The sequence below is a fragment of the Sparus aurata genome, chromosome 8 (genome assembly GCF_900880675.1).
Source record: "Sparus aurata chromosome 8, fSpaAur1.1, whole genome shotgun sequence".
NCBI classification, from domain to species: Eukaryota; Metazoa; Chordata; class Actinopteri; order Spariformes; family Sparidae; genus Sparus; species Sparus aurata.
In genome coordinates, this window is record NC_044194.1 from 17,076,150 (window position 1) to 17,097,263 (window position 21,114).

General features: G+C 40.3%; 1 protein-coding gene across 1 annotated transcript; it reads right to left on the reverse strand.

Annotated features, from left to right (window-relative positions):
- Positions 1-5,284: 5,284 nt before the first annotated feature.
- On the reverse strand, positions 5,285-20,514 carry c25h12orf75 (chromosome 25 C12orf75 homolog). Its single transcript, XM_030426838.1, has 6 exons — positions 19,667-20,514; positions 15,406-15,430; positions 12,882-12,917; positions 11,827-11,906; positions 8,872-8,902; positions 5,285-8,781 (listed from the first exon to the last, which is right to left on the reverse strand). The coding sequence occupies exons 1-5, from the start codon at positions 19,707-19,709 to the stop codon at positions 8,898-8,900; spliced, it is 189 nt and encodes a 62-aa protein (XP_030282698.1). The 5' UTR covers positions 19,710-20,514; the 3' UTR covers positions 5,285-8,781; positions 8,872-8,897.
- Positions 20,515-21,114: the final 600 nt, after the last annotated feature.

Consider the following 21,114-nt stretch of genomic DNA (forward strand, 5'->3'; position numbering starts at 1 on the left):
TTACACATGCATTCATAGCAGGATTGTTTCCAATCATAATAGACACGTTTTTTTCTTTTTTGTGCTTTTTGTCCACTTGTGGCAGAATGGAACATGTGAAAAGTGAAATAAGAAGCAAATGTGTAAAGTAAGTTGAAAAAGAAATGCCATCTGAACCTGAACACGATATTAACCTGGGAGAAGAATCCAATTGTCATGACTCTAGATTCATGTCCTTGTGTTATGTTCAGATTATGTTTTTTTGGTCTTATATTCTCCTGTCTTTGTATCATGTCTTTGTATCGTGTCTTTTGAGTTTCCATGCCCCACTGTGTCTCTTGTCCTTTAAGTTTCTCCTATGTTCTCCCCTCTGTCTCCCTCTGTCTGTTGTATTGTTCCCTTCATGTTTTCTCATGTGCTCCTCCCCCTCGTCACCACACCTGGCCTCCTCCCTCCTCTCTCCCCACCTGTTCCTTGTCTGATCGTCAGTGTCTGTGTTTTAAGTCTCTGCTTCCTCTCTTGTCTTTGTCCGGTCATTGTATGTATCTGTCAGCCTCAGAGCTTGCCTCATGTTCATGTTCATGCTCCTGCTCATGCTCCTGTCTGCGTCTTGTCCTCCCAGAGGTCCTTTTTTCTCCAGTGGTATGTGTTTTTGGACTTTGAGTTTTGAATTTTGCATTCTGTTTTGAGCTTTGGTTTTGAGTTGTACTTTGCCCCATTTCTTTGCACTTTGTTGTTTCGCTGTTTGTTGCTACTTTGTCTTTCGTCCCCGTTTTGCCTGCTTTTGGTTTTTTGTACTCAGCTTTAAATAAAGCTCACACTTGTTTCCCCATATCCTTGCCTCCCGTGTGTAACTGATATGGGTCCAACTCCTATCTCCAAAGCCTTTTAGTTTTCCCCCTTTTTAACCTAAACGTGACTCCAATAAATCATTTCAATTATATATAAAAACAAAGGACTGCAATCAAACAATTCTTTCATTGTTGATTATGTTTTCAATTAAACAGTTTGTTTAGCGAAAGAGAAATTTAGGAAATGGTGAAAAATGTTGATAGGTGTTTCTTAAAGCCCAGGATGACGTCCACAACCCAAAGATAACTTTTTTTTACTCGCATAGATGAGTTGTAAAGCTAGGGGGGGAAAAAAAATCACATTCAACAAGTTGGAATCAGAACTTTAACTCCTTTTTTCTTAGAAATTACTCTGCTGATTAATCTTAAAACTGATGGAATGATCACTGGTAGCTCAGATGAAGAACAAGCCTACCTTGTTTTCTTTGGTAACTGTATTTGGAGCCACACAATTTATCCAGTTAAAGCATCTGAGATGAGGTGAGGAAGTCTTTAATAGGACAAAAATGTGTGTGTGCTCCCTTTCCTGTGTGATTTTTGTGCATGATTTGTTTGTAATGTTGTAGGTAAACTTTCACATTTTAAAACCTGACATCACATCAAGGTAGGCTATTGATATGAATGTGGATTTGTATAATGTTATTTGTCAGATGGGCCAGATGTTTGGCATTATAAAGAAACTGACATAAACCGCTGCCAGGCTGGTCCAGTGGAGCCATTGAGTGGTCACAAGTTTGTTCATGACAGAAATGTGGCAAAATAGGAAAATCTACAAAGCAGTTCATTTTTGAATGTGCCATTTTCCACTCCCCTTCTGTCAAGCACAAATAAAGTTGAGGAGCAAAAGGACGTGCATAGACTTAAGTTTAAAGGGTAAAATGTTCCTTTCTTCTCACTTGGTCATACATTTGGATAAGTGAATTAGGTCAGAGGTAAAGCAGAGACAACAACAAAGAGGAGCAGATCAGTGGATTCGTGCTGGAGGAAGAGCAGCTGCGATGTTGTGGTGGGCCAGATGCAGAGATGATCTGATTAAGGACGTGTTCCCCATCACGTAGCTCTCCCAGTTCACACACACATACCACACACACAGATTTTTATCATACACATATACACTTCACTGGGGAATGGAGTGCCATGTTGTGGAAACTTAAGTTTGTTTTGCAGACAACAGATTGCAAATCAATGGCATAGTTTGCATTGACTTGACATGCTGTTGAGTGGGTTTTCGCGCTCGATGCGACACTTGATGATGGAATAATTCTTGTGGTGAAACTGTGAAGACTAAACGGAAGGTTTTCTTTGAGCCATTTAAATGAAGCTGGACCATCCGCGGAAAAAGTAATGAGACTAGTGAATTGGAAGTTAGTGTCTCTGTATGCGTCTCTCTAGGAATTCTGGATCAGCCACAAAATGCAGATTTCTTTGGTTTCATTTGGTTTAAAATGGCCCAAAACTATAGTGCTTTACTGTCTTTAGTAATTTAAAAAAATAAAATTTGTTCAGGTTTTCTAAGTACTATCTGACTCTGTGCATAGAAAATGTGTCTTATTTATTTTCTTGAAGGACGGTGTCGGTGTCTCTGCCTCCACCCCTGATCAGTGAAGCTGAAGCAGAGGTCCTCTCAGGAACGACAAAAGATTCGGCAGCAATACACCTTTTGAAAAACAGTGTCCTTGTAACTCTTGATACTCAACAAGTCAGTCAATAGATGACAAAGCGACTGTTTCTTCAATAGAAAATATCTGAATTACCTTGAGTTTTCCTCTGTATTATGGTGGATATTTCTGGGAAATCCTGTATTATGTGCACTGCAACATCTTTTGTCTTCTTTACCTTACATCCAATGCATTTGAGGGTAATTATTGATTATCTTTATTTTGCATCAGTGCACACCGCATACCTGACAGCACAAGACTGAATTCAGCCGAAAAGCGAGACAAAATAATTTAAAAGAAAGATGGAAACAAACAGAACAACACAACAATTGAGTTTTTCATGTGCTCAGATAAATCCTATTGATTCTTCAATATGACGTGAGGTTCAGCCAGCTTTGTACAGAAATAGCCGGTAGAAATTACCTTCAGAGGGAAACTTTGTACTTGTATACTTTGAGAACATTTCAGAGCCTGTACTTTCACTTGAGCAAAGAAGTTGAATCGGTACTTCTTATTCTACTTGAGTCCTTTGTATTTACAAGTACATGTACCTCTACTTGAGTAAAGATTACGTGTAATTCTCACAGGGTAGGTGGGTTAGGTAGCTATCGCACTTTGGCTTTGGTTTAGGATGGATTGTATTTTCAGAAAATGGTGAACCATCCTGACCTAGGACAACCTATTTGCCAGAGTAAATGTTGGCAATGTACGTTTTCAGCAAATATGTTGAACTGTATGTGTCTTTAGGTTACATTTTTATTTCACTTCAGATCATGTATTGTTGTGATAACACTGTGCTTAAGATCTGATTAGGTTTAGGCATGAAAAACACCTGGTAAGGGTCAGGAAAAGATCACATTTGGTTCAAAAAAACTGTTTTGGTCCTGGAAAACACAGCTGAGATCTCCCCTTTAACTCCATCACCATCTCCTCCGCCTCCAGACGTGACAGTCAGGTTCTAAACATGCAATGTGAACTTGATATGACACATTTTTTGTAGAATTGTCAGTGTGGCAGGTAGATGACACATACACGTGTGAACGTATCAGTGGTTTCCGGAAATATTAACTGTAAACCTTTTTGGATATACTCCCCTTCTTGCATTGACACTGAATGTTAGCATTACATGTAAAAAAAAAAAAAAAAAAGTGTGGTGCAGACCACTTTTGATGTATTTCTTAGGGAATCCAGGCTGCAGGTGGAGGCAGAAATATGAGGGACAGAACTTTCAAAACCTGAGGACATAATATCGAGATTTTCTGCAAAGAACTTTTCTCTTGCAATATTGATGAAACAATCTTAAAGGAGAACTTCGGTCGATTTAAACATGCAGCTTCATTGCTCAAGCTACCCTTGACTTGCCAGTACCGAAGACGCGAACAAATTTGGTCCAGCCATTACAGAGCTCCGTGAACTGAGACGTAGCATTGAACGCTAACAGCATGGGGTCAGAACTTTAGACTGTGTTTTAAGCGTCTTAACATGCTCCACATCTCACACCAAAAGTTATGCAACATCAGCAGACACCTTAGCACACAGCACTGTAGCGTGTATGACTCAAACTGAATAAAAAAGTAGTTAAAACAATGTGTTTGTGCAAGGAGCTACGTACCTGTTTGTTGACATCGGCGTCTTCCGGTAGCTAGACTAAACTAGCTGATCCGTCGAGCGTGCATTTACTCCCTCACTGGCGGAGACGGAAACGTAATCCAGCATTTTCGTGTTTATGTTCATAATGTACATGTCCATGTTACAGCCTGTCATGAGCCATGAGCCTTACAATAGCCTGTTAAGCCTGTTAAGTGCACACTCGATGGATATGCTAGTTTGGTCTAGCTACCGGAGCACACGGATGTCAACAAACAGGTAAGTAGCTCCTTGCACAAACACATTGTTTTAACTACTTTTTTATTCATTTTGAGTCATACACGCTACAGTGCTGTGTGCTAAGGTGTCTGCTGATGTTGCATAACTTTTGGTGTGAGATGTGGAGCATGTTAAGACGCTTAAAACACAGTCTAAAGTTCTGACCCCATGCTGTTAGCGTTCAATGCTACGTCTCCGTTCACGGAGCTCTGTAATGGCTGGACCAAATTTGTTCGCGTCTTCGGTACTGGCAAGTCAAGGGTAGCTTGAGCAATGAAGCTGCATGTTTAAATCGACCGAAGTTCTCCTTTAAGTGAGCGTGTGGCCCAAATTTATTAAGATATCAGTATATCTTATACAGAGTGATGTAGGATTGCCATCCAGTTCCTGCTATATGACGCAGTATGTGCATATTGGCTGGTTGTGGTAATATAAGTGTGTTCTCTGTGGCTCTCTGTCCCTCTGTGACTTATTAGAGAAGCTCTGTTTTATCTCACAGTCCGTAGTTATTGCCCCTACTGTATAATATGATGTGCGATCACTCGAGGGGCTTGAAAACTGCCGCTGTGAAACGAGAGACAAGACAGAGTTAACATCTCCCCACCACCTCCTGCTCCTCCGCGCACTCCCAACACAGTCAATTACAGAGACAAGGCTGTGATTGATCACACCGCGGGCGGACGGCACAAAGGCCCTCGGTTCAATAATGACAAATGTTCCCCTCAGCAATTCTCACTTGACTTTGCCCGGTAGTCTGTCTGTAACACCCGCTAAGAACACATGTAATCCTTTCAAGTCTCAGACTTATCGATTACAACAGGCAGATACATTTCAACAAGAAACCGCAATCAATAACCACAGCTGAGCGCGGGCAATATAAAAAGTCTTTAATCATAAATAATTAAAACAGACGATCATGGATTAGTTTTACAGAGGCAGTCAGGTTTTTTTTTTTTTTTTTTTGTCCTCGTCAGCATCATTGTAGCGGTGATTTGATTTTTTTGTGAAGGAGTGCCTGGACACATGGTGAGCAGGTAGTTTGTGTGTGCAAGATGAGGAGTATATGTGAATGAAAGACCGACAGAACACTTGAGAAAATAGCCTGTAAAAATATGACTGTCAGTGTGATCACATCAGTCATTATCTCTTCAGACAGAGTGACCGGTGGGTTTGTCATTGCCTGTCCAGGTCTTTTTCCAATGTGTCTGTGGCATGTAAATAATTGAACAACACACAGCTGCTCTGACCTCAAACAGTCAAAAACCTGAAGAACCTTGTATTTCCAAACATAAAGGAACAATTTGACATTTGTTTGCACATATTTGTACTCGTAATACCATTCTCGTGTCTGTCTAGTAAATATGAATCTACCATTAGCGAGTTGGCTTCGTTCAGCATAAAGCACACTGTTTTTTCTACAAATTAAACAAATAATATTTCAGCTATAATTATCATAAGTGAGGTTTGGAGGTGCTGGTAGGTGAGTTTTATTACCTTCAGATGGGCCATTTCTAGCTGTCTCCCCCTGTTTCCGGTCTTTGTGCTAAGCTTATCATTGGCTTCATATTTTAGTGCACGGGCATGAAAGTGGTATCAACATTGTCAAAGTACTCTTTTATGACATATGTTCATGTTCAAACAACATGCTGTGCACACAGCTTTCAACATCTATCCAACAGTGTGCCACAGCAAAATTTTATTGTAGAAGCTTCACTTCAGACTGTGTTATTCATCCACATTCTGCCCCCTTGTCCCTGATAGACTAATTGAATAGGGCAAAGGCAATGACATTCATCATATACAGGAGGAACAACCATAAAGGGCAAAGATGGGCTGATAAAAGAGGGAGAGACAGGCGGCACAACACGCTGTCAAAGCCAAAGGCCTCCGGTAGGGCTCACGCAGGGAAACTGAGGCAGCAGCAGGGAGGAAATGTAGACATCCAGGAAAGGGACACCAAAAATATAATGTCTCAGTTGTGTTTCTGATCGAATCTGCCCTGTGGTGCCGCTGGCAAACTGCAGCTCCTTTTATTACATGCTGTAAACTACACAGTACAGAAAGCAGCTCTTTGTCTCTGCGGTATATTTTGCCTCTACCACAGGTGAACAATGTAAACTCAGTGACAATATGAGATGACAAATGGCTTGCAATTAGACGACACTACATGAAATCCCTTGGTACCAACGTGACTGCTAACCGGTGACAAGGCCTGGCATCTAGTGGGCGTCACTAGTGGGAGAAAACAGACCCAAACAGAAGAGAATAAGCTTGTGTTCAGCAGGCGTGGTGGTATAAGTCCCTATTCTTATGCGACTGGTTGGTAGAGGCTACATACACACAGGCATATAAAGCGTTTTGTGTGACACGGAAAGAACATCTCTTGAATCTCAAGTGTTTAAAGTTGGCCCATTTCCACCCTCCTCTAGGGTCCTAGTGAGTGGAGGATGTTGTACATTCATTAGAAAAAGGAACTGTCATGAGCCTGGCTGACAAATGACGTTGGCTCCTAATGACCACCCAGCTGTAATGTGTTTTTGTGTCTGGGGACACTGTGGTGATTTACTTTTAAAGATAAAGCTGGTGGCATTCCATATTTTTCTGAATGTGAACAATCCATTGAAAAACGACAATGAACAGCTCTTATTAAGAAATACCTGATAGAGCCTGTCCCAGTGTTCAGATGTTGTTTAAAACTATAACAAACCCATCAGTGAGCCACAGCGTCATACTGGGTGACAGATGCCTTCACCACGATGAAAATAGGCACCGTAAATCTTTTTAGTGTTACACACACACACACACACACACACACTCCTGCTGCTGTAATTACAAGTGCACAAAACATATATTCGCAGCTGAAAATAGTCCATAACAAGCATTTGCTACAAACTACAGTGCCCAGCTGTTTTCAGAAATTAATGAGCCTTTTTTCAAAAATGAAACTTTATATTTGTGATCATTTTTTTTTTTTGTTGTTTTTTTGTTTTTAGTGTTTTAGCTCTTCAGTGGGAACAATTGGCTTCCTGCTAAACACATCAGATGGTTGACAAGTTGGAAAATGAACATTGTTGAGCTTGAAGGTTCTTTGTTGACCTTTTGAAGTAGCAGTTTGATTCGTACAGTTTGTGACCACACAAAACACTCAAAATGCTATTGCAGTATATAACCAATTTTGACTGGGTAAAATGCTTTCAAGGGATTTGTTGACATTAAGAGAAATCCACAATAGCACCAGCTTTATCCTTAAACAATTACATACAAGAGAACAACATTCACAATTAAGTGAGAAACATGTATGAAATACATTGTAATAAGGTCAGTGCAGGTGCTGCAAATCAATGCTAATAAACAATCAGAAAAAAAAGTGCAAGTAAAACAAAAAATCACCACTTCACTCTCTTTTAGTTGTGTCCTTTGTTCACAATCTTTTGCAACTAAAACTGGCGTTGTTTTCTTCTTTTTTGTTTATGTTGTGAGATGCGAACAAACTGTGCAGTGAGTCTGCTTCTGAGAAAGATTAGAGGAGCTGTGTAAATTACCCAACAGCACTAGAATCAGAGCTCTTCAGGGGAAAAAACAACATGCTGCAGAGAGAGCCTGACTGAAAGAGAGAGAGAGCGAGACATCCTCTCAGTATCATGAGTCATATGCTGATGTTACGTAATCAGTCTAGGGCACAAGTTAAGTGATCGCACCAGGTACGACCCAGTTGACATTGCCAGGACACTTTGGGACATGGATTGTAGTATTTGGAAGTATTTAGACCCATGATTAAATGAGTCATTTTCAGACTCTTCCGGTTGACATCAATGCTTATTTCATTAATGCTGGGATGTGTTGTGACGAATTAAAAGGAATGTGTTTGCCACTTCTCTGTGGAACTCTCTCCTTCTCTCTGCCTGTATAACTCTGCCTCACAATGAATCATTGATGGCATCCTGAAGAAAAAAAAACTGAGCAGTGATTATTATTGCAGAGGGCTATTGGGAATGTGTGCGAGTCCCAGACAGTTAGTTACTGAGTTGGCTGAGCCCCCTGTCTCCTCCTGAGAAAGAAACGTTCTAGTGCTGCGACTGAGAAGCCAAGACTGCTGTCACAATGCCCGCTGCCACCGCCCACACCTGCCAGTCCCAGGCTGGGTGCCTGTCCGCTTTGATGTCCATCTTTTTTCGCAACGTCAAAGGTGATGATGGATGCCTTATGTGGACCACCACTGTGCATCTCTGCGTCACTGTGCCACTCATGACTCTATGAGGCAGTGTCCTCAGAGCCCCGGCAAGTTGTCCACATCCCGGCTCAATGAGTGTGTGAAAGCCTGAGACTTGCTTCGGTGTGGTTAGGGTGAAGCCAGAATCAGAGCACGCACATGCTTCTCTGCTTGTGATGCAAGTGTCTTTTTTTTTGGTGAATGAATATGTAGGATTCTGTCGTGACAAAGAAAAGTCATTGGCTTTTTATGTGAGTCTGCGCAAGAAATACAGAAGGGAATGGTGAAGCAGCCATGTTTCTCTTACCTGTGTTGTGTTCCCTTCGGTAGCTGCTAGTCTGCAAAAGAAGGAGAAATATAGAATCAGTGCAGGGTAATTATCTGACAGATTTCTAGCTCTTTTGTTTCTGACTCAATGTCAAGACCATGCTCAGAGAACACCCACACACTCTTTCCGTCAGTTTGAACCGAGAGACCTCAAGGAAAAAAAGAGTTTATACATGTTGTGACATAAGACAGAAAAACTAATCAGTTCATTATAAAGATAAACCTCAATGAACACGAGGTCAAACATGACAAGAGGAAAGCTTGCAGAACATAAAAGATATCAGTTTATTTACTGTAATTTGCTCACAGTACGAAATGTCAAAGTTTATGTTGCTTTACTATTCCCAAAGCTTTTTCAGGAAGGCAGGTACATGAGCAGTGGCCCATTAAGTCAATGCCACAGTATTAGAACAAATTATTTTGTTGTTGATATATCATCAGCAAACTTTTATTACCACTGACATGCAATAAGGAAACACAAATTATTTTAATGCAACTTGCCATGGTCAAAATAAAATGTGAACCTTATTTATCTTGGCTATGAGTAGCCAAACTGTAATAACCAGTCATATTTCTTGAAATGGAGTCACTTACTTAATATAACACTGCATGAAAAGTGGGATTTTCGTCAGTATGCGGCACTGTAGATTGACGTGGAATTTCAGGTTTGCGGCAATTTGCAGGCAACACTGAAAACTGCCGTGAATTGTCGGAAATTGATGTGGGCCTTGCTTGGCAGTTGTCCCCCCATGACCCCCCTCCCCCTGATTCTAGGGGAGGCTTTAACATGTAAATGAAAATGCTGTGAGCTATACAAATGCAAATCAGGGTAGCAGGGGGAGTTCTACCCCAGGTGACCTTTTTCTAAGAGGTGTTAACTTCATTTTAAGAAAATCTCTGGTATAAATAGATGAGGCTCAGTATTGCCTAATTATAGACCCTTATATTTTAGCTTGAATGGATTTATTTAATGAAAGTATGCTAGATTAATTACTGTGTATGTCATTAGCAATGGCCAATGTTATGTAAAAAAGGTTATTTATTCTTTTCTCTCTCTCTCTTTCTCCTGGGAACAAGTTAAAGATAAAACATCAGTTGTTAAGAAGTTAAAATTTGCATGAAATATTTTGAGATAACCAAGATATTAATATATATATATATATATATATATATATATATATATATATATATATATATATATATATATATATATATATATATATATATATATATATATATATATATATAAAAGCATTTCTATAATTTCATGGGTTCTGAATGATTTAAAAGCAGTTGAAAAGTAATTCTTATTGCGTGTGAGAGTTCATGACCGGTAAGAGTTTTTACACTTCCGGGTCGACCGGAGCGTGAGTGACGAAGAAGAAGGAGCGGAGAGTTAATGGCGTCGAGCAGCTGACAGAGGACTGTGTGTGTCGTCAGTGTCGTGTTTTATCACTAACAGACTGTGAACTGTTGTCGGACGACGTGCTGTGAGTGTGTGAGTTGGACTCTCCATCGCAGTCGAAGTGTTTGTGTTTTATTGGACACGAAGCAAGTTCGGCTAAGCTAGCTAGCAGGAGCTAAGCTAGCTAGTAGGAGCTAGGCTAGCGGCCCGGCCATTGTCGAGAGGACGTCTGCGCGGACGGGAGAAGCTTTGCCGGGTCGCCACGAAGAATGTTGCCGACGGACGGAGCTTCGCTGCCGCAGAGGGACACGGAGGTTTATCGCTGCGGGCATTTTGTTTTCACAGACTAAACTCGCCTCATAACAAGGCCGCGACCTCCTGTTAGCTCGGAGCCACGTCTGCAAGTCCAGATTTACACGATGCCGATAATGACGCCATTGTATGTAAGTAACTGTTACTGTTTTCTCCCTCGTTTAATTTTACTGTGACTTACGTTTCTTTATTCATACCAGTCTTTTTAATTGTTTTCCAGCTGCCTGTAAGACATTACGAGACAGTACGCAGGACAACCAACAACCAGATATTGCATCGCAGGCGGAGGCTGTGAGGAGTTCAGCTCAGAGTCGATCGAGGACAAAGAGGGTAAGATTTATTAGATTAGATCCGTCTTTGGTCAATGTGACTATTATTCTATTAAATAATAAATGTGTTGTATCCATACGCAGTGCATCGCGCAGTACTGATCGTCTTTATTGATTGTTTTTACAGCTGCTGGAAGCGAGCCAGAGTGCTAGGTGAGGATGAGGTGGACCTTTCGAAGTGCGCCGCCATGGACCTGATGTCTGAGGAGGAAGACGGCACAAGATGGCGGGTGTCTGGATGAATTGTGCGACCTCCGTCCTTTCGCAGCCGGGAGCTCACCGAGCTCTGCGCCACACTGCTGTCACATGAGGGGCGATTCCGAAGTAGCAGCGCACCACAGACGTCTGCAAAAACAGACACTTCGCGGTGCTGTAGGATTTGGGCCTCTTGTGAGCTTCCCGTTTGTTGTGTGGGCAAATTATGCTCTGTACATGCTGTGTGTTTGTGCTAATAAAACTCTTTGAATAAACAACTCCTTCCTGGCAAATGTTCCTTTCCTCAGTACATTCATTCATGTCATTGATGATATCATAAATATAAATGAATGAATAAATCATATATATATATATATATATATATATATATATATATTCATATATATATATATATATATATATATATATATATATATATATATATATATATACATATATATTCATATATATATATATATATATATATATATATATATATATATATATATATATATGTGTATATATGTATATATATATATGTATATATGATGGGGCGGCTGCTCGGCCACTGGGGATTGTTTGTCTCACTGCCCTGAGCTGCTTCACTATAAGATGCTCATCAATGTCAGACACAACAACAGCAGCATCCTGAATATTCTATGGGACGTACAGTACGGCGCTGTAGATGTTTTACCTTTCCGTGTGGACTTGGACTGACTAGCAGCCACAGTGCTCAGGTCTGCTGGTAGACCCACATACACACCACCATAGTTCCTGAGAGGAGAGAAAAACAATGTAGAAGACAAAGTAAGGATATCATTGTTTTTAACTCTTTAAGTCTTTCTTAATGCTCTTGGAGGATACCACACTTTGCCTCAAATTTCTACTTCTTCGTTTTGCATCTTGTTTTCATAAATAAATTAAATAAATTTCATAAATGTTAAGAAATAATCATATACTGTTAATTACTAGTAGCTAAACTAATAATTAGTCATATTCTCCCAACACCACTGGATCTGATGTCTTGGATTTGATTGAGCCATCGTCTATCCATCCGTTGTTTTATTACCAGTTACTTCCAGTTACAGGCCAGTTCATACTTTAGCCTGCCCAGTCACCAGGAGAAAATGTTGGCAGTTAACATTTCTGCGAACTGCTGATACATTCACAATTGTAGTGTCTTAAGCTATGTGCTCCATTGACATTTCTAAGTGTCATATCATGTTCACATTTCATGATTTTGACTGTCTTAATGGGATGGTGGTGGAGTTTGAAACTAGAAGACTTTGACAGTTTGAGATGGTGTTTCAACATTTGCAAGAGTGACACCACTGGATATTTTCATGCTGTGTTTGACACTACAAAAAACTGATGATTTTACCAAAAAATTGCGATATATCACAAGCTTCTTTTGGGCCCAATCCCAACCAGAGCATAAGCACAGCGTTGTCACATGATGAAATTGAAAACTGAACTAAAAGAAAGTTGAAAGGTGTCCATTTTTTTCAGAATTTTACACTACCAACACTCATACATTCAACATTCATAAGAGTACGATTCCTTCTATAACTTAAGTTAGATGGTTAGATGTGGACTTGTCATGGCAGAAAAAGCATGGCTCTATTACGGTGATAGCATGAACAACGACCCAGCTAAACGGAATTCAGCCATCATTAATATTTATTATTCGCAACCAAGCTGCTTTTATTACTGTGAAATGTCAAAATGTCTTCCATACAACATAAATACCTTCTTTTCTCATCTTCTACAGCAGGTTCTTCTGTCCTGATTAAGAGAAGAAGCACAGGTCAGGTCAGCTCTTAGGAGCACAGAGGACATTAAAAAACTTGCAAACAAACAAACTAATGAGAAGCCGGAGACAGTGGACTGTGGAGCAGCAGAGCTTTTTGAGTTATGCTGCATTAGCCCTGTAGGGATTATTGCTAATGCACCTTTGGGGGTTCTAAGCGACTAAACCAATTTTTATATCAGGTCCGGAACGATGCTACTGAACAGTGAGCCTCCACTGTTCCACTTCTCTTATTTCTCATTGTTTGTTTGTTTTTTGTTATTTGGGCTGACAAAAAGCTGCACCACCAGATTCTGTGTGTGTGTGTGTGTGTGTGTGTGTGTGTGTGTGTGATGTGTGTGTCGTGTGTGTGTGTGTGTGATGTGTGTGTGATGTGTGTGTCTTGTGTGTCGTGTGTGTGTGTGTGTTATTTTGCTGTGTAGTACAGTCCTAGGAAGCTGTGATTAGCTTTGGTGAGTCAGTAGTGTGCTGCTGTCAGCTCTCACGGGTCCTGTGCTGGCGGCTCAGATGGTTATCAAGGAGCGCACGCACAGACACACACACACATATATACAGTATGTGCAGAACACAAACACACATATCCACTGATTCCAGGAAATGCTTTGCAAATGCTACCCCTCCTTACGCTTTGATAGACGCAAACTGTAGACGGCAAAGGACAACCTGTCCACTGTATGACACAAAAATATCTGAATTTACATCATTCTTAAGCAACAAGAAACCCATTATTCATAGCAAGACGAAACTTTTTTTGTTTACAAAAGTCCGGTCAAATGGCCAAATCTATTCATAGCTTTTATTCTCAATCTTTTTCTTAATGAGCTTGTTAGGCTGTGAAGAAAGAACCAGAAGACCTCACAGTGAACTGCAATTTCTAAAGCATTTGTGAAACAATGGACTTCTCTTCACATATGTCAAAGAGCAAGCAGTCTGACATATTGATAACAACAGTAACATGCTTGGTTTTTTTGCAGTGTACAATCACTGAACTAGACAACTAGACTAGAACTGGACATGACCGATATATTGGTTGGCCAGTGTTATCAGACAATATTGCCACATCACAGCTATATCTGTGTGCTGTCTTTTGTTTGTTTGTTTTGCTTTTAACACAGTGCAGAAAGAAATATGCTGGAGTTTAATCTACAAACATTATTTTACCAGAGAACTTTATTGTTTCAGTATAACAATCATTGTCATTTTGGACAATAAAGTGTATTGTTTCACTGTAAAATGTCTGGCCTCCATTGTGTAAGTGTCTTTACGTCTGACAACTCCATTTGAGGGATCATTGCAAAGAATTTGTAATCCAGTATTGTTCAGGCTTTTGTAAATACACCCCTAAATGCTAAATCACAACAAAAGTAATCTCATAAAGAGAAAGTCCAGACCTTTTGGGACTAATAGAGTTTATCTACTATCTTTAAGTGTGTCTACTGAAACAGCCCACTTGTTAATGAGTGTAAAAGCAGTTTCCAGCCTTATGTTTAGAAATTTTTTTGTGACCATGATGTTTTTGCTTTGTTTTTTTAAAAACAGGATTTCTTTAAAAACACCGCCAAAAATAGCCCCAGTCACTTTTCAACTTTCTGATGGTCGTTGAATGAATCATGCGTGACAAACGCTTCTTTCAGTGTTCCATCAAAATCACTTCATTCTCAGCCTGTCATTAGAAATTCACCCCAAATAAATCCTTTGCAATAACCAGATCCTAATTCTTCACTCCCTCAGTGCAGTTGGGAATCCTTGAATGACTTGGATGAGACCAAGAGTCCCGTGACATAAATTCATTGAAATTTCTGTTGAACTACCAGCTTTGTTTATACTGAACAGAGAGGAGAGGACAAGAGAGATCCCTGAGATAGAACATGAAAACAAGAGCATGTGTTACCTGCCCAGCCCCCTTTTCCCCAGTAGTTGTAACACTTGTGGGTAGATGATTAAGGTTTGTATAGATGAAATAGATTCCATGTTCTCTTTTCAGCTTTTGTGAAAAACTTGTCAAAGAAATTATACTTGTATGTTTTTCTTTTTAAAAAAATTATATTTGATTAAATAGCTGTGTCTGTGGCTGCACTGTTTCCATAGAAATGGAGGACTTATATATAACTTATATACTGCCGTGGAAAACGAGCTCACAGTCAGGAAAGGATGTGACAGGAACTGCCTGGGGTTCAGAGGGCTAACACTTTGAGTTACACTTGCTTTAATATGTCTTACTGTGAAATGCTTTAAGATCAAACATACACATTTACATTTGTGTAGCATCAGTGCAGGCTAACATGGAATTAAAAATTAAATACACAGACGTACTGTGTACTCCATGAATATTTCATAGATAGATGGTGTAAAAAGCTCTTTGTTAAGGTGTTCCGTGTGATCTGAATGTATGAAGCCCGGAGGCCACAGACTATAAGCTTCATAAATACTTCATCCAGTAATAAAGTGACTGAATGTACTTACACATCTTTGGAGACTTCTGCTGGCCCTAAAAACAGATGGAAAGACAAGATTTAATTAGTCTTGTACAGACTGAATCCCAGTGGGTTTACAATACATGGACCATGCATCAGGTTATTTTCAAAGGGCGATCTTTTAACAGCCATGAGATGTGAACACAAAGACAGCTAACACTACATGATAAAACACACATTTTATCCAACAGCTCCCTGCTCACGATTAACACATAACACAGAAATTAATTAGTTTCATGGCTGACACTAAAAAGGACATTGGTAACGCTCCTTCAATTTGTTCAGAGAGCCCACAAGTGAAGCTGTGGACCTTCAGCCAGCCACTTGAGAGCACCTGAGTGATCTCGTGCACCCCCTTTTGTAATCAGGACATTCAGGACGCATGGGACAACACATTTAATTTGTTTTCCTAATCAGTATCTATATATCTTGTGATGAGCCGTTAGATAGTGCTGTTTAGAGTAATGCCGCTTTTATTTAAGTCAGTTTAAGTGCTTGAGTTTGCCGTATAATCCCCAGTAATGGTTTTCAGCATAGGCTGCTTAAACTCTCTAAACAATTGGCTTCTTTACATGTTGTAAAGTGACATACAGCGTCAATGCTTTAATTCTAAAAGACACCCGTTGTGCTCATCCCTGCTGTTTGACTCATCTATGGTCTATGACAACAGCTCATTCTTTGCCAAACCACAGGCAGTCCACAGAGTTTAATTTGAATTGAGATGAGATCATGATACATTCAGTAGGAGAATAATCTAACTTCCTACTTGAACGTACAGTATCATAATGACAACGGCAGAACAAAAGCCTTAGTTCAATTGTTTTTCATTCCACAGAAATGTGTTGTGAAAGAATAAGATGTCATAGAAGAAAAAATGGACAATCTACACGACACAGGAATGACGTGAATTTCATCCTTGTGAAAGGAATCGGAGGCTGTTTTCATGGTACATGTCTGAGTCTGCTGACATGACACAGGCGCCTATTCAGTAGCCTGACAAAAGCTCATTCATATCCAAGGGTGGACATCTGGGTGCAAAAAATTAGGGGATGAGCAATGTGATATAGAATGGACTGAGGCGGTCATTTGATTTGGTTAGACCACAGCTTGACATTCAAGACACTCTTGTCTGACTCCTTCCATGACTTTGATTGTGGTTATGATTTAATGACTATCTGGAAAAAAACAACTGAATGTAAAAAGGAAACATGTTTCCTTAACCACCCAATTTAGCATATATTTTTAACGAATATATATATATATATTTAACGAATTAGGAATAAGGCTCAAAAATCCACTTTTCTTACAAATAGCACATTTAAAGAGAATTTAAATTCTTTCTTAATGTTTGGAATTTGTCAAAAAGTCTTCTATTGAGAGATATGGTTTATATCATATTGTGTTTTCACCTTCCATTTGTTATTTGGTTGGTTTGTCAGAGGGATTATACAAAAACTACTGAATGGATTTCCACAAATTTTGGATGGATGATGGGTCTCTGCCCAGTGACTTCTGGTGTGGATCAGGATAAAGGGCTTATCCAGGAATATTTTCCTTGTAAGATAGGAGATTTTCTAACATTGCATGGGTCTTGATGAAAAAAATCATGCTTATTTAGGTGACTGATTTATATGAGCGAGTGCAATTTGATGCAAATCCTCGATCTGGGGATCTTGAATTATAGGTAAAGAGTTATGGGCAGATAGAATTTCAGAGTGTCATTCTAGTTACCGAAAGTTTTTTTTAGTGGACTGTTTTCTATTCTCTGTTTATACACCTTCCTCCAACAGTGGTTCCCAGTTTTAGCCAATGAAAAATACATTTCTAAACACTTTTATCTGTTTACAACTGAATTAGAGTGCGTAATAAACAGCTGATTAAATGTTTATGTACTGTTTAACAGGTGGGATACAAATATTGCAATCCGAAAAACACCTCAAGCGGATACAACTACAAATGTGTGGTGCAGGTTAAAAGGACAATATGAAATAGGAGGTGCTGCTGGCTAAATTCTACAGAAAAATAGAGAAAGAAAGAATAGGAAGAGTGTGCAAAGACCGTAACCCCCATGTTTAGCATTTATAAACAGTAGATAAACATAAAAGGTTTACTGCCTGTAGTGTATTTGTGCAGATTTGTTGTTTATTAATGTACACCATTTGTACGTTTTTGCACAACACCTCAGATAAGGGAACACATATTAAAGCTGTACTAAGCATTGTTTTCTCATTTAAATAAGTATTTAACATCTCTATTTTCCAACAGTAATCACTGTTATAGAGTGTTTGGTCAGTGGCCCATGTCTCTCCTCCCCTTTCACATACAGTTAAAGGCTAAATACATTTTCTGGTATCCCTGCTCACAATATCCAATTGGGACAGAGAACTCTGCTCGGGCAACGCACAGGGAGCAAGATCCTCCTGTTTACTGCCAACGGCGGAGCAGGGAGAGCTACCATTTTCAGTGCTCCCAGTTATGGCCTGTACTGCCAAACACGGCAAGTGACAGAAACGCTTGAAGAATAGAAATGGGCAAAGGGAAAGGACGGAGTCACGCAAGTGTGGCGACATAGAGAGTAGGGAGGAGACTGCTAATCGCAAAAAAATACAGGAAGTTAGCTAAAACGACAACAACACTTATAGCAGATTTAACCATTCAATAGTGGCGTGCATATGAGTATCAAACTTGCTCTTTCTTAGGCTTCACAGAGCACCTTTATTATTCTGCATGACCAACTTCCTTACCATCAATAAGCAGCAATAATGAGGTTGTTGAGGGAAAACTTAAGTTTATATGTACTTGCAACGACATTATAGTGTGTTTTAAATCATTCTTTAAATGCCTATATACTGCTTATGAATGCAAAACAGGTAGGGTAAAAATATTGTTACATTAAAATAATGAGTGGGAGAAGGAGGTGCTTCTATCTTAAGAGAATAACCCTGACTCTGATCAGATGTCAGCTGGCATTGTCTAATATGAGCAGCCACTACTAGTCCACATTTGTCAAAGTGACAGGGTGTCACACGTCCTTGACATTGTGCTGATGAACGCTGACCTCCAAGAAGGACAAGAAAAATGGATAAGACCTGCTGCGCAAGAAATGAACACAGCTGCTGCCCATAATCACAACAAGATCAGACACCGGATGTTTGTTTGCAGACAGTAGATCAAATTTAATGCAAAAGATAACACTAGGTTCCCAGTGGCTGTCTGTGGCTCTGTTAGCATGCCTGCCGAGCACTGATTAGGCACCTGCAAGCACACACACACACACACACACACATTTACACAAGCACAAACCACACTGCTTTAATGGGCACTGTTGGTGAGGTAATCCTGCAGATACTTCAATCTAATTATTACCTCAGTTTGACTGTGGTGTCCAGAGATTTACTCCATTTCATTTAAAACGTTAAATGAGAGAGTTGTGTTGTTTGGAGACGATTTCTGTACAAAATGTTGCTTTTTCTTCATTCAAAAGGTGTTCTCCAGGCTCTATGAATGAAATCTAGCCAATGATGGAGTATTTCAAAAGCCACCAGCTTACAAGTATAACTAGTGTCAGTCAAGTGGGTAGACTAAACAGGTAAATGTCAATGAAACTGCTTGTCTTTCATCCACAATAAACCACGGAAACCAGCGCAGACACACAGAGAGGAAGACCACCACAAAAAAAACCCCACAAATGACCCACGGAGGACCTGCTTCTGTATCCATGCAGACATTAACACTGTAATTACAGTACTGCTGTCATTGTCACTGTCAATATCAAAGAAGTACATCCCTGAGTCTACTTCTTTGGTGTCTTATACCAGAATGTGGGAGACCCAATGTCCAAAGGGGACCACAACATGCACACACACACACACACACACACACACACACACACACACACACACACACACGTTCACACAGAGCGGGAGCCAGAAAACCGCAAGCTGATCAACATACGGTGGGGGGAAATGAATTATTGCAGACATTTTGAGACACAAACATACATGACGATACATAGCCGTCCTTTAATTTATGAATGAATCAACGCACGCACATAATACACACACGCGCGTGCGCACACACATCTGAGGACAAACACTAAATGCAAGGGTAACCCTGCCACACTTCATTTACATTCAAAACACCATCTCCCCTTGGTGCTGATACAGTGACAACTCTCTCTCACGCTCTCTCACACACTCAACTGTTATCACACACATGCACACACATTTTTCTCCCTAAAAAACACTCACCCCCTCCTGAGGTGCTGGTGGCTGAGGAATTGCCACAACCCATTTTGCATCGATGCAGCCACCGTACGAGCAGAGCCGGGGACGCTTAATAAGAAGGAGAAGAAGAAGGAGAAGGAGGAGGGGGAGGAGGAAGAGGAAGTGGAGAAGGAAAGGGGGGAGACCCCAAACACATTGGGAGAGAGGGGCTAAAGTGAGTTAGAGGGAAGGTCAAAGAAACGTCTCCCACTGTAACACCGAGATCTCCCTCGGTTGTGCCCCTCTCCCGTCAGTCTCGCTCCTCTCTGCAACGCGAAGGAGAGCTGAGAGCAAAGTGAAAGCATGGAGAGAGAGGCTTTTATACACACACACTCACACACACACCAGGAGAGAGAGGGGAGAGGGATGCTATGCCCTCACATGATTTGCTCTTTTCCTCCACCCTGACATGGTTTCCCGGGTAACCAGGGGAAAAGAGGCGGAGGGTGGGGTGACACTCAACCAATGGCGAGCTTCCTTTTTTATATAAAGGTGGAAAAAAAATGAAAATGCGTTTAAGGTACATCAATATATCAGTGTGAGTGTGTGTGTTTGTGACATCCTGTGAAATCCTCATATTGTCTTTGTGTGCTGAAACATAGAGGACCGTCATTCATTCACACAAGCACGCACACACACAAACACACACACATATGCACGCACTAAAAGCCTTGTTGAATAGTCTTTTCATGAAACCACAAAGGTCACATACAGGTCAGTTTGAAGCCCCCAATAAATCTTAACACAATCAGGTTTACTCTCATGCCCTGACAGGAGCAACCATGTGAGTGGAGTTTAGATGGCTGGATGCATTACATTAGCACTCCCCCACCAGAGAAAATGACTCTTACGTTCAGTCAGTATTGTTATCATATGATGTCTGTTGATATGGGTTGAGAGGTTGTGTTCTTTGTGCTAGACAAGATCTCTACGGTTCCCACAGGTGCCCTCTAACTGTTACCATTCAAAGAAGCTGTAAATGAAAATGTACTGTCACTAAATCTTTTGAATGACTCATATTCATGATGAGCACACTTTGTACAGGAGTTTTGTTTTTCCACAAATGTATGGGATTATTAGACCATTTGATCCACAGTGAGGGAAAGGTTTGACGTTTCTGGGAAATACACTTATTAACTTTCTGGCAGAGAGTAACATGAGGAGATTGCTACCAATTCCATGTTTTGTCAAGTGACAAAGACTGGAAAGAAGAGGGAAACAGTTAGCCTGGCTGTGGTGAACATCCCAGTCGCAAGGATGCAATGTTAGTAGTTTACGTTTTCTACAAACAGCAGATAGATGTGACAAACGTGGCACATCACGTTCACAGTGTATGCTTATTAGACAACTTTCTGAGCCAACGAGGCTGACCGCTGACTGCTGACCACGTTTTGAGTCACAACAGTGGAAATTTTTAAGGACACCTTGACTTA

Coding starts and splice junctions, on each gene's coding strand:
- c25h12orf75 (XM_030426838.1), bottom strand. CDS start 19,709: ATGGGTTGTGGCAATTCCTCAGCCACCAGCACCTCAGGAGGGG. Junction 15,431..19,666: donor CACCAGCACCTCAGGAGGGG/GTGAGTGTTTTT, acceptor ATCTGTTTTTAG/GGCCAGCAGAAGTCTCCAAA. Junction 11,907..12,881: donor GTAGAAGATGAGAAAAGAAG/GTATTTATGTTG, acceptor CTCTCCTCTCAG/GAACTATGGTGGTGTGTATG.